This window comes from Heteronotia binoei, chromosome 1 (genome assembly GCF_032191835.1).
Source record: "Heteronotia binoei isolate CCM8104 ecotype False Entrance Well chromosome 1, APGP_CSIRO_Hbin_v1, whole genome shotgun sequence".
In the NCBI taxonomy this organism is placed as follows: Eukaryota; Metazoa; Chordata; class Lepidosauria; order Squamata; family Gekkonidae; genus Heteronotia; species Heteronotia binoei.
In genome coordinates, this window is record NC_083223.1 from 112,087,300 (window position 1) to 112,101,710 (window position 14,411).

General features: G+C 41.5%; 1 protein-coding gene across 2 annotated transcripts in view; it reads left to right on the forward strand.

Moving 5' to 3' along the window:
* Positions 1-14,411, forward strand: part of RNF217 (ring finger protein 217) — a 68,189-nt gene that overhangs the window by 32,742 nt on the left and 21,036 nt on the right. For both annotated transcript variants that reach the window (XM_060238820.1, XM_060238815.1), the window contains one exon: positions 11,301-11,465. In XM_060238820.1, the coding sequence (XP_060094803.1) occupies positions 11,301-11,465 (165 nt within the window). The remainder of the gene's footprint in view (positions 1-11,300; positions 11,466-14,411) is intronic.

The following is a 14,411-nucleotide window of genomic DNA, read 5'->3' on the forward strand; positions in this document are numbered from 1 at the left end:
GCTCAGACCCATTTTAGATCTTAGGGATCTGAATATGTTCCTGTCTGTTTCCCATTTCTGCATGGTTTCTTACCTTCAGTTATGCATTTATTAAAGTTGAATTCTGGGTTTATTGTTATTGATCTGAAAGTTGGTTATTTTCACATTTCAGTTCATGTATAACATTATAAATACTTTCAATTTCTGTGTGGATACAGATTTTCCAGTATACCATCCTACCTTTTGGACTGGCCACTACCCCAAGGGTTTTCACAAAATGCCTGGCCCCTGGGGCCACTTACCTTTACCTTCAGTGGTGCCATATATTTCTATACTAAGGTGACTGAAAAATTAATGACCATTGTTCTATAGTTTTGGAGACCTGTCAATGACTGGGACTTCTAGAGAAAAGTCCCATATGATCCCATCTCAGAATAATTTATTGAAGCTACTAGGGGCTTCTTGCCACTGGACCGGTTTCATGCTATCTCCACCTTAGTTAAAGAGTTTGTGGGTAACTGTTATCAGGTAATGGGTAGAATACTTTGCTTGTTGGGGCTAATGGCTTTTACAACAGCAGTGTTACCCTTAGCTAGGTTAGCTATGAGACCCTTATAGGTTTGGTTCATGTTTCACTTCCAGATACAGACTCATACCCCTTGGCATAGACTTTCTATTCTTAGGTTGGTAATTCGTTCCTTATAATGGTGGGCTTCTTTTCACAGTCTCACACAGGGCATAACCTTTTGGCATTCCTAAATATGAAGTTACTTTGACCACAGATGCTTCATTAATAGGCTGGGGTGCTCACTGTGGTGGTCTGTCCACCCAAGGGACATGGAATTGACTGGAAAAATGGCTGCATATTAACAATCTAGAGTTGTGTGTGGTTAATTGTGCCCTTAGCTATTTTACAGCTATCCTATGGAACCACTTTATCCTGGTTCAAATGGACAACATGGTTGCTATGTTCTACCTGAACAAACAGGGCAGGATGGGTTCCAGGATGCTATGTTGGGAGGCTTTAAGGATGTGGTCAACAATGTTGAGGCTCAGTGCTTCCATCCAAGAGATCCACATATCTGGGATCCTGAACAGGGAAGCAGACAGGTGAAACAGGATATCAGGTAATGAAAACAGGATAGAGGCACCCACACATGAGTGGTCTGTCAGGGATGACTTCCTGGAACCAATCTTCACTTTATGCTGGTTGTGGACTTGTTTATCACAAAGGAGAATGCCAAGGCTTTCAAGTTCTGCTCTCAGCTGAGAAGTGGCTACGCTTTCTCGGGGACGCTATTCAGATATCATGGCAAGTGGCTCTGTTTTATGTGCCCCCCCCCCCATTTTCTCTCTTTATTAGAGTCATAGAAAGAGTCAAAAGGGAAGGTATGGATCTGATTCTGGTGGTCCTTTTTTGGCCTTGCCAGATTTCGTTCCCTGCCCTGATGGACATGGCCCAAGGCTGGTATCTCCTGTTCCCAGGTGATGCAGATTTGATCAGCATCTGGTATTGCATCACGGTGTCTGCTGCCTTAGCTTGGTTTCGTGGAGGCTCCAAATGAAAATCTAAATTTTTCACACAAAGTTAATACCCTCCCTCCCTTACATAACCTTCTACTAGGAAATCTTGTCTTTGTAAATGGAAACATTTTTCTACTTACAGCAGGAACACTTCCCCTGCTAGTGCATCCTATATTTGAATATTTACTTGCACTTAAAGCAAAGGGGCTAGATTTTTTGTCCCTTAATGTCCACCTTGAAGCTATTTCTTGCTACCACTCTGAGATTGAAGGGGAATCCTTCTGTTTTCTCTCACCCCTTATGCAAGAGATTTCTAAAAGGCCTATTCGATCTGTCCTCCATGGGAACCACTGGTTCCACAATGGTCTCTATCAGTTGTGTTGGCACACTTGATGGTGAGACCATTTGATTCCTTGGCCATGTGTTCTTTGGCTTAATTATCCATGAAGGACTGTTTTCAGTGGCCCTAACTTCTAGGAAAGTTAGTGAACTAGTGGTCTTAAGGGTAGACCTTTTGTTTTTGAAAGTTTTCCCTGAGAAGGTAGGCCAGCATTTATTTTTATCTAAGGCCCAGCCTTTATTTTCTCCCAAGAGTTTTTTCAAATTCCACCTATTCCAAGACATCATTTTGCCAGTCCTTTCCCTTCACTAAGTTCAGAAAATGAGAGGACTTTACACTCTCAGATGTTGGAAGAGCTTTATTATTTTACCTTAAGTAAACCTTGGGTTTTTGCAAGGACAGGGATGACACGCGGGTCCCAATACATGAAAGAGGGCTTCACCCCAGACTTTGTCCTGGTGGATTGTTTCTACTTATTAACGGTTGCTGTGCTCAGGCCAAACTTCCTTGATCTTCAGCGTGGTCTCTGTGCAGTCCCACACATGGGTTTTCTGCCTGGAATGAACCCAACCTCGGAGAATTCAAAGCTAGCCTAGGCATTTATTTTGGCGCGCATTCCTACTCAGTCTGGGGAGCAAGCATCCACTGCGCATGCCTAGAGCGAGGGGGAAAGCGCTCCACCCACCCAGTTTCTTCTTAACCGCCGTTCGGGATATACCTACCTCGTTGCGTCTCCTCAACTTCATTGCAATCGTTGCCGTTTTTCAACTTTTCCTCGACTTTTTGTCTTTTTCTCACCGACTGGTATCATTACAAACAAACAAAAAAAAAGAGACTTTATTTTCTTTGCTATTTCCCTCCTCCGCGGGCGTGTGGAAGGGAAAGACTCCAAAACAACGTTGTGGGAACAAAATTCCCTCGACCGACGGGCATTCTTTGTGTCTATTTTGTTTGGGGGAGGCCCACAGAATTGATACCTGTGTCCATTGCAGCCAGTTTGGGAAACAGGCCAGAAAAAATAGTGCGGCCAGACTGAAAAGCCACCTATTAGAGTCTTCGCTGCGACCTGTAATGTCCCATGCATCTGGATCCCAGACTTTGCCACCTTCCCTAACTCTGCAAAGGGACGTGGCTCGACCGGCAGCTTCCGTGGCATCGGCTCCCAGTAAGCATAAGTCCGGAAAACACTCTAAGAAATCTGACGATTCCAAGAAGAAACATCAACTTGAATCGTCCTCCAAAAAGACCTCGGATTCAACATCTTCGACATGGAAACCAGATTATCAATCCCAGGACTCCAGGCCGTCTGATCATACCACTTCAACCTCGCATCCGGCATCCACCTCGACTTCGATGTCGAAGAAACCGACTGCTCCGGCGGAGCCCTCGACTGCCATTGAAGTCATACATGACGAGGTCATCCACATCCGATCCAGATCTCCTTCGGTTCATGAATCCCTACCAGAAAACATCCTGAACACCGAATCCTTGGAATTCTCACGCCTTCGAAGTCAGTGAGCTAATCTACTTGGAGGACAGGCTTTTGGATGAGGACAGTGACAGTTACCATCTTTGCTGGCACCCTTCCCCACTCTCTAGATGCGTTTTGCTTCCTCCTGCTGCCTTCAAAGTAGCTGGCAGTCTGAACTGATATTAATTTGTCACCATCTGATTTTAAAATGTTTTAAAGTATTGATTGTTTTATTTGTATATTCCTTATGGACTTGTACATCACCCAGAGCTTTACATTAGCAGAGATTGATGATATAACAAGAATAACTTTGATTTTTGCTTCCCCATGGGAAATTTCTCCATTGCACACTAGATGCTTGAAAATGAAACAAAAGTCCCTGAGATGCAATAAAGAAAAGTGGGTGGGGGGATGGGAACCAAAGTATTGACTGTGTTCTGACATCACCTAGTGCAGTTATCCCCAATATGGGTTTCAGTATGGGTTCCATGGTGCCCAGGAGTGGTATGGTCCCTATGACCCATTCCAGTTTGTACCAATTGAAGTTTCAGAACATTTTTCAGGGGCAGGCCCACATAGAGTACATTACAATAATCTAATTTTCTACTTAGGAAAGGTTACAACTGACTAACCAGTTAAAGCTGGTGAAAGGCATTCCTGGCCATAGCTACCACCTGTTTCCAGCAGTAGGCCTAGGACCAGTGTAGCTATTTTAAGATAAGCAAGATATGTTCCTGTTAGCTAGCCTCTGACCAAAATTGGGCTACCCATTCTGAGCCATTTCAGGTTCTCTTTAAGGCCAGTCCTACATTGTGTTAGTCTGACAGTGAGGTTACACAAGCATGGATCAGCATAGCCAGATAGGCTGAGTCTGGGAAAAAATATCTATCAGATACAGCTGATAGAAGACACTGTTGGTTACTGCATCAACCTGTTTTTGAAACAGCAAACTGGGTCCATGAGCACCACCAAGCTCTTAACCTTCTCTGCAGATGCCAACTTCACTCCATCTACTGTAAGTGGATCTAATCTTTCTAAAATATCAGCCTTCCTATTTAATCCCTATACTTACTTTAATAAGGCAATTAATGCTTTAAAATTATCTAGCATCCTTTACAGCAGCTGTAAAGCAGTGTTAATCTCAAATTGCTCAGTTAACAGTTGGGTTTCTGTGTTAAAATGGGCAGAAATACAGTTATGTAAATGAACAAAATCCAGTTCTCTTGCCAGCTATCTATGAAAGACATGCTGTATATAAATACAACTCTTTGTTTCATAGTTTGTAGAAAAGCTGTGTTGGTCTTCCAGTGTTAGTGCAATTGCCTACTAAGTTCTCATACACAGCAGTAGACAGAACAACAGTAGTAGGAGTCTGTTAAATTCTAGTATCAATGTTATTTTTGAGGGAACATACCTGAATCAAGCTTTAGAGTGTAGCTCTTAAAATCCACATGGTGGAGCCAGGGACATACAGGGAGATTTTTATACAAACCTGAGAGCAGTCCTTGGTTTGCAGAAGAATATGAAATGTTTGGGGTTTTTTATACCCTCCAAATTAATAAAAGCATATGTAGCTTTAAGGGGGAAATGGTCCCTGAGGCTGCAAGGTTATGTTCTGAGATCTTGGCAGCCTTTAGGGAAGATGCTAGGCAATCACAACAATATTTCTTAAGTCTTCCAAGCCTTGATTTTTGTTGGTCAAAGCCATGTGTGAAAGGGAGACAGAGAAAGGTAAAAGAAGAGAGGGAAGCAGCTAGAAAGGGGAGAGAATAAGGAAATCCATCCTGAACATAGCAGAAATGGTAGTTAGGTGAATAAGAGAAAAGAAAAGGAGAGAGGTTGCTAGGAAAAGGGAAGAAGGGAAAGCTGAAGGGGGGCAGGTTAGGTAGGTTGGTGGGTAGGTGGGAGAGAAAGAAGCATGGAAAGGGGGGAAGCTATGGGGACTGCCAGAGAAAAGGAAATAAGGAATAGTGTGGGGATGGACATACAGGAGGAAAATAAGATAGCTGCCACAGGTTCTTGCCTTGTGTAGTATGTATCTTGTACAGACAAATGTATATTAAAAAATTAGGTTTGTCTGTACAAGATGTTGAAGCGATATTTTCTGAACTCTTAAATATGCAAAAAATTTTCATTTTGTTATTGCTTGCTTGTATATTTAACTTCAATGGATGAACTTGTAAAATCCTAGTAGTTGATATTCCTTTCCTGAATTTGTTTTTGTGTCCTGGTTTCCACTATAAGGGAAAGTGGAATGAATATCCTTGAATTTGCAATTAGTTTCTGTTTTTTCTTCAGTATTGCTGGTGCGTGTTCTTCAGACTTCTAGGCGGATTTGTGATGCTACAAAATGACAAGGTATACAGTTGGATCTTACTAGTTTTTCTGCTTGTGTAAAACGGAAGAGGACCAACGTTGCCTGTTCCTCTTTCTCCCTGCAGCCCTGTCTCACATGACTTTTCCCACAATCCTGGGGAAAAGGTGAAAAGTGGCTCCTCCTTCCGCTTGTATGAGTAGAAAAGCTGTTAGTTTCCGTGCCATGGTATTGACTTCCGCATAGCACATGAGAAGGGGCCAGTTTGTTTTATATCTATGACCAGGGCTTTTTTTTGAGCAGGAATGCAGTTCTGGCATCAAAGTGCAGCCTAATATGCAAATTAGTTCCTGCTGGGCTTTTTCTACAGAAAAGGCCTGTCTATGACTGTAACAGGTCTTGACAGTGTATCTTCATTCCTGTATTTTTCCAGTAGTAAGACATCTTGATTGTGAAACTACACAATCTTACCCAGTAGGCATTGCCAAACTCAAGGCTAAACTAAAGAGGTACAGATACTTCAAAGGTCGACATCTTTTCAAGCCATTTTTTCATGACAGGCAGAAGCAATAGTTTAAAAGAAAGTTCAGCCTTGTAACCACAATGATTAGAAAAGCAGCAACTTAACAGGTTAATTAGAAAATCATTTAGTAGTCTTTATCATTGCAAAACACAATAACTTTAGTGGTTCTGTGTAGTATAAGGTAAGGGTGGTGAATCCATGTTTTGTTTAAAGATGAATGCTTTTAGCTCGACGCATATGTACAAGAGCATTTTAATTGTATGAAAGAATACTCTTCTGACTACGCATTTAGACAGTACACATTAGACTACACATTTAGACAGTACTTGCTTTGGTGATATATTTCCAGAAACTCTTAAAAACTTCTGCTTCCTTTTGTGAGCATGCAGTTCTTCTGAATTATTTTTAAAAGTTTATTTATCTTCTGAAGTGTTTTATTGAGTACCTCTTCTCCTGCTGTTATAGAGGAATTCTATAATCCTATAATTATAGAATGAGGGAAACTTGTTTTGGCAGTAGTATGTGCAGAAAGGATCTAGGGGTCTTAGTGGACCATACACTGAACATGAGTAGGCAGTGTGATGCAGTAGCTAAAAAGGCAAATGCAATTTTGGGCTGTATCAAAGAAGTATAGTGTCCAGATCACGCGAAGTGATAGTATCACTTTACTCTGCTCTAGTTAGACTTCACCTGTTCAGTTTTGAGCACCAAAATTTAAGGAGGATCTAGACAAGCTGGAACATGTCCAGAGGAGGGCAACAAAGATGGTGAGGGGACTGGAGACCAAGTCCTATGAGGAAAGATTGAGGGTGCTGGGTATGTTTAGCCTGGAGACGAGATGACTGAGAGGTGATATGATCACCATCTTCAAGTAATAGAAGGACTGTCATGTGTAGAGGATGGTGAGAATTGTTTTCTGTTGCCCCAGAAGGTTGGACCAGAACCAGCTGGTTGAAATTAAATCAAAAGAGTTTCCAACTAAACATTAGGGAGAACTTCCTGACAGTTAAGCTGGGTCCAGATAGGCCGTTCAAGCCAACACAGGGATGGCTCACAGACAGATTAAAAAATCAAGTTCAAATGCACACATCTCCCTCCTGTCTTGCTCCCATCCTCACCCCGTCCTCTGGCATCTCTGAGGTGGTGCAAAAAGCTACCACTTTGAAAGTGGTAGCAAATCCTTTTGCCACACCATCCAGCTTTCTGGGAGCATGCAAGCGAGGTGGAATGGCGGTGTGAACCCACCAGGCCGCTCCATGCTACTTTTGGCTTTTTAAAAAAAGCCACTGAGTGCATGAGCCCCTCACAACCACTAAAATATATGGGAAAAAAGAAACCCAAACTGTGCTAAGGGGATGGCGCACTATAGCAGTCTGACCGTTCCAAAGCACCCCCCGTATGGGATACAGAAGACTCATATGGGAGTGTCTGACCTGTAATTATCTGCTCCATGTTGAACCAGCCCGATTTGGGATGCTTCAGGTGCACCCTAAGCTATTATTCTAGACCCAGCCTTAGAGTGGTTCCTCAGTGGAACAGGCTTCCTCAGGAGGTAGTGGACTCTCCTTTTTTTGGAGGTTTTTAAACAGAGGCTAGATGGCCATCTGACAGCAATGCTAGTTCTGTGAACTTAGGCAGATCATGAAAAGGAAAGCAGGGAGGGTTGCATCAGTGCTTCATTCTCATGGCCCTTTCTTATATGTCCAGGGAAATGCTGGTTGCCACTTTGGGATCTGGAGGCAGTTTTCTTTTCTTTCTCTAAGCCAGTTCATCCAGGGATCCTGGAGATTTTCTGCCATCTCCTGGGCATGGAGCAGTTGTCACTGGGGGCACGGGGGAGTATTTGTGAATTTCCTGCATTGTGCAGGAGGTTGGACTAAGTGACCCTGGTGGCCCTGTCCAACTCTGATTTTATGCTTCTGTTGTCAAATGGGCAGCACAGTAGGATAAGAAGAGCTTGCAATGGGTTCCTGCAAACTGGGGGTGAGGATTCATGATATATGGAAGAAAACATGGTATCTATGAGTGTAATGATCATGGGTCTCCTGTAAAAAAAGAGGAAACATACCAGAGCAGCTGTAGATAGAAACCTGTGTACTACTTTCAAGCATAAGCCCTTAGTTGTTAGAATTGGGAGTTGGTTTGAATGAAAACAAGCGCCTAAAAAAGAACTCTGGATCAGAGAATTCCTCATGCAGTCCAGTCTGTTTTCACTCAGGGTATTATCCTTGACACTAGAACAAAATATGTCCTAGCTTACTGAAATTGACATATAGCATTCCTTCCCCTTCCGAGTGAAGAAATCGGTTCTGTTCTTCATACTATTTAATTAATATTTATATCTCACCTTTCTTCTATCACTATAGTCTAGGTGGTGTACATACGAAAACTCTTTAATATTTATGCCAAGTTGCTGAATCAGATTATCTAGAGCAGTGGCTCCCAACTTTTTGGCACCAGGGACTGGTTTCATGGAAGACAATCTTCCCACTTATTGAGGAGGGGGGCGCTGGGTTTTCTGCCACCTCAGGCTGCCCCCCTGCCTGTGCCCCATCCCTGCCTCCCATAGGGGTCTTTAAATGGGAAGACTGGGGCTGTTTCTGCTGCCTCCCCACTAGGTGGCCAGGAGGCAGAAGGCCAATCTGCCTCCCCCCCATTTAAAGACACCCGCCAGTCAGCTGATCGGGTCCCAGATAGGCAGAAGGGATGGTGGTGCTGCTTTGCCTTGCTCGGAGGCCGTGGACTGGTACTGGTCCATGGACTGGTGGTTGGGGACCCCTGATCTAAAGAGTTAGAATATTTTGGTGTCAACCTTCTTCTGAATCAGTGAGGCAGTGGGTGTGTGGCTAAGACAGAACATGTTAAATCTTGATCCAAACAAGATAGGCATGGTGTTTATAAGGAGGGCTCCTTTGCTGTTCATTTATAGGAAGAGGTAGAACACTATTGAATTTTCCAGGACCTTTCAGTGATATGTTGAATTCCCCTCTCCCTGAATCTTGTGTCCTGGGACCAGTGGCTTGTATGCAACTATGCTGTTTAGAAAACATAAACATGCCTTTACATTTCTTTTCTTTTTTGCTGATTCCCCTCTTCCACCAAGCGCCATGCTTGATGAAATTTTGTTTCTGGGAATGTCTTCTTGGGGTAGCAATGAAAGCAGAAGAAATTAATACTCCCTCCTAAGAAAACACAAGTGATCTTACATTTTCTTATTTTGGCTGGACAGAGGCCACTTAGCCTAACCCTCACACCCTGCAAGGTCCATAGTCCACAGAAAGCATGCAACATCTGTGCTTGCTTGGTTTATCCAGACACAAATAACTAATTTTTCTGTACTGTACTCATTTACTTTAACAAGAGTTATAGAAAAGCAATCTGGATAGGGAAGATGCTTTATTATTGGACACTTCAACTCCTAATGGTGAGCACCGTATTCTGATTTCTGTAAAGGGAATTCCTCAAATTAGAGAACTTTAGCTAATCTGCATGTTCTCGCTGTGATTTTTATTGTTCATATGTTACTTATTATTATGACAGGCACTAAGGTACAATGGTTAGATGTTCTACAATATTTTCATATTTTAACATCTGTTCGCAGAATTGAATGGTGTCAGCCATTAGAAATTTGCTGTCTCAAGCTAGAAAATGTATTAGCTTTTGCATTACTCACTTGTTTCTTATCCTGGTTACTTTGATCCTGGGATTATTAGTTCTCAGAGTAGAGAAAGTGTTTATTATTAGTTCTCTGCCTAGAAAAAGTGTCAACTTGCGTGGATTGGATAAGGCTCACTGTAGTAGTGAAGTATTATTGATGCAATTTCACTGAGACCTCCCTTCTCTGAGGCACAACATGTGCAACATTTATTTGATCCCTTTATACTAAAAAGCAAACTGTTAGTACTCACCATTACTGAGTACTGGCATCTTTTGTGGGCATTCTCCCACGTCCTGGTGAAAATCATTGCAACCATGAGCACCAGCACCTGTTCAAAAACAAAACAAAAAATGAATTAAATCAAATATCAAAATACCATCCAAGATATTAGTATGAGTATCTCCATGTTAATTAGGCAAGACTGAATTCCAATGCCATGTTGCATATATTTAAACTAGTTGTTTTAATGAAAATTGAACAGACTTATTATTTGTATTCCAAAGCCAGGAAGTATTTAGTAGAGTTCCCTGTGAAATGGAGGAGTGGAAGGGAGTATGTGTGCATGATCATTAATCAGGTTCATGCCTGTGAGAAACATATAGAGGTTAGCTTATGGCATCAGAATATAGCTTTCCAAGGTAGTGGTTGAAAAGGACCTTTCATTAGAGTATAAATTACCCAACTGTGAAAATTAGAATGCAGTGGCCACACTGTTTTCCAAACCTCTTGCTAAGGCCTAGCTGTGAGCTAATATTCAACTACTCAGTGCCCATATGCTGGTTTGTATCTTGATTACTAAGAATTGAAGAAGAAGAAGAAGAAGAAGAAGAAGAAGAAGAAGAAGAAGAAGAAGAAGAAGAAGAAGAAGAAGGAGGAGGAGGAGGAGGAGGAGGAGGAGGAGGAGGAGATTGGATTTATATCCTGCCCTTCACTCGATGTCTCAAAGCAGTTTACAATCTCCTTTCCCTTCCCCTCCCCACAACAGGCACCTGTGAGGTAGGTGGGGCTGAGAGAGCTCTTTTGAGAACTGCTTTTGAAAAAGCAGCCCTTTCAAGAACTGTGATTGACTCAAGGTCACTCAGCAGGTACATGTGAAGGAGTGGGGAATCAAACCCAGTTATCCCAAACTAGAGTCTGCACACTTAACCACCAAACTGGCTCTCACTGAGAGCACCTCAGGCTACATTTCTCACCACGTTCATTATGGTCCAGCTAAAAAGCTGAGAAACTGTCAAAAGAGTTAATGTGACTTCCTTTGTCATGGTCTTCCACACAGTGCTCTGAAACTCTGGTTTGGTTTATCTGGTTTACCAATTGTCAGTTGCCTTGATTGACTAGTTTAATTTTGAATTATTTAGAAAACTTTTAATAAAGCTTACGGGGGGAATCCATTTTAATGTGAAAAGGTGCAAAAAGGCTGTTCATTATGGTTTCCTAAACACACTTAGTGGTTAATTATCCCAATGATTTTTTGTGTTTTTGTTTACGCAGATTCAGTGCCCAACTTGCCAATTTGTGTGGTGTTTTAAGTGCCACTCTCCCTGGCACGAAGGTGTCAACTGCAAAGAGTACAAAAAGGGAGACAAACTGTTGCGTCACTGGGCCAATGAAATTGAACACGGACAGAGAAATGCTCAGAAGTGCCCAAAGTGCAAGGTGAGCACTTAGCACATGCTAAAATATGTTTCTGTTCTTTGTTTGAATATTCTGTGGAGTTCTTCCAGTGCAGAATCTTGTGCCACTGTTGTTCAGTGGAATTCATGCTTATTAAGAAAGTACTTGTAATGTACTGGGTTCAGACATGAGTAACGGTCAACGTCCTTTATTAGCTAGTACATCACAAAAACAACATGGCGGGTTCCCGATTATATACATTACCCGGAACAACCCCCTTGCTGGTCAGGTCCAATCCTGACCAGTTAAACTCCCCACCACAGATCTTCATAGGCAGATTGCATTTGTCCCTTACATCAGGTGACCCGCAGTTTCCTGCTGGTCAGCTCAGCGCATGTAGTCGTGCTGTGTTGGAAATTCAGGGACCGAAATGCAAGACACAGCAGTACTACTATTCCAGTTAAATTCAGAAGAATTTAATCCCTGTCATCCACTGATGCTGCTGCCATGCTTCTGGTTGTGGAAGCTGAACTTGATGGGTTTTGAAGCTGTGGATGTTACTACTTTCCAGCATAAATACATTTGCAAAAGAGAAAACATGCCGTTCTGGCAGGACAATTGTGGTGTTAGTGGAATGTCAGTGTGAAGGAAGCAAAATTCCAGGTAATATTGGGACATTCAGTGTGCATTATATTGATTCAGGCAATTAACATTTGTTGAAAGGGAACAAGAGAGACTTTCTTAACCAGCAATAAAAGTATGAAGAAGTATTTTATATTTGAAAAAAAGAAAGAAAAATGCTGATTCATCATGGTTTTAGCTGGAAGGTTAATTTATTATTGAAAACACTTTGGTTTACCATCATATTTTGCATTCAGTGTATATTAGATTTGAAGATTAACATGCCTCTAACTCATGTTGAGATTTGAACTTTGGACTTCCTGGCTCACAGCTCATGTATCTTGCTAGCAAAACAAATATATTTGAAATGCCTATTTGACAGATAAATGTTTGGAATGTAACTTGATCCTTTTTTCTTCAAAAGCAACACATCATATGTATGTGTTCTTCAGCAGCTTAATTTTTACTATTCTTCATTGGCTGTGTTTGTCTGTAGAAAGGAGAAAACACACTGTGGCTGGCAGGGCAGTCCCACAAACTTTGAATGTCAGGGGTGTAAACCAAAACAAGTACTAGTGCAACTGGAACCCCTCCTTGGACCAAGAAGGCACCAGTGGCAACCCACCTGAAACAGGAGGAGCTGGGGACCCAGTCTGAGGTCATGGGAACATGTGATATCCACACACATAAAAGAGAACCAAACTAGATTACTACTTAAAGATACAGAGCCCTTCTGCCAGGAAGTTTTGCTGTGAGATGAATGGATATTACACCAATGGTCACTTGAGGTCTGTGCATATAGCAAAGAGACGTATATTTTTTCTCATTCCAGTTGTATTTTTATGTAGTTGAAGTTGTATGAACAATATAGAGCACGCATAGAAAGACAATGTAGAAGTGACTGATATTGACAAATGCCTGATCTTTGTTTTATGCTAATGCCACAGTATTAACTGTTCTTTTGTACTGTGTAATTCCTTCTAGAGAGGTTGTATAGCTTAGCAGTGGTACCAGTGCCTATGACAGCTGAAGAAGGAATACTGTATTTTTTGAGAACAGCCTTAAGTGAGGAGGCAGCAGCTACTTCAGTTTAGAGCTTCTGAATTCTTTTCCTCAGGCGTCCACCTGTGGGGGTTTTTTTTGCTAGCTTTAGCATATCAGTCATTTAATAAATTTGCGCTGCAGGGGGGAGAATAACAGAATAATTGGATTGCTGTGTTTTGCATTGTGAAACACCAAGGTCAGTCTCCATTTAATTGATCTTTGCAGCTATGAAGCCTAAAAGAAACCTTGCATTGCCAGAAGCTGATGCCTATGTCAGCATATGCTATGAAGCAGCATTAGAAATGTAAAAATTCAGACATTTAGAAACCACCCGGGGGAGGGGAAATCTTTCCCTTTTTTCTCAAAAAAATTAAAAGTTTTTGAGAAAATTGAAATACATATATTTACCTTCCTATCAAACCTTTTGCTGATGTAACAACATAAAATGTATCATTTATAACTCAGCTAGCATGTATAATTGTATTATATGGCATATTTAAAAGTATATGTCTTTCTGTAAGAAAAATTGCAAGTTGACCCATCTTGAGGGGGAAAACGTTTAATAGATTTTTTGTTTATATTGTTTTTTTTCCTTCAAAGTTTTCCCATTTTTTCATCAGAAAAATTGAAAGAAATCTTCAGACTTTCTCATGCTATACATGTTGAGGTTTGTTTTTTTTTTTTAAGAAAAAAATGATTCCCTCCTCCCCCCCCATTTGTCCAGTTTTTTAGTTCTTTGAGCACTCTTGGGTGCATACCATCCAGCCCAGGGGATTTGTACTCATTCAGTGCAGCCAGGTGCTTCTCAACTACCACTTTGTCCATGACTACCAGCAGCTCAGAAGCTGTAACTTGCCTACTGCCATCTCTAGATGAGCTTGAACTCTTCATCAGGAAGAAACTGAGGCAAAATAGGCAATAAACCTTTTTGCTTTCTCTCTGTCCTGTCAGTGTTTCTCCATTTTCACCCAACAGTGTGTCCATCACCTCTTTTATCTTTTATTTGTGGTATTATACCCTGGTATTTAGTAGGAAGAGCTTGCCCACATTTCTCAGTTCCACTTTAGTTTTTAATGACAAAGCCACTCGGAAATTTGTGGATTTAGAAGATATAGGTTTAATCCTGAGAAAAACCGTTTTTGAGCAGAAATGCAAGGTTGGTTTTTAATGACAGAGCCACTTGGAAATTTGTGGATTTAGAAGATATAGGTCTAATCCTGAGAGAAATCTTTTTTGAGCAGAAATGCAAGATTGGGGTTTTTTTTACTTTCTCTGGTTTCAATTATACAGTTCAAAAAGTCTGTGATGACTTGTCTTCTTAAG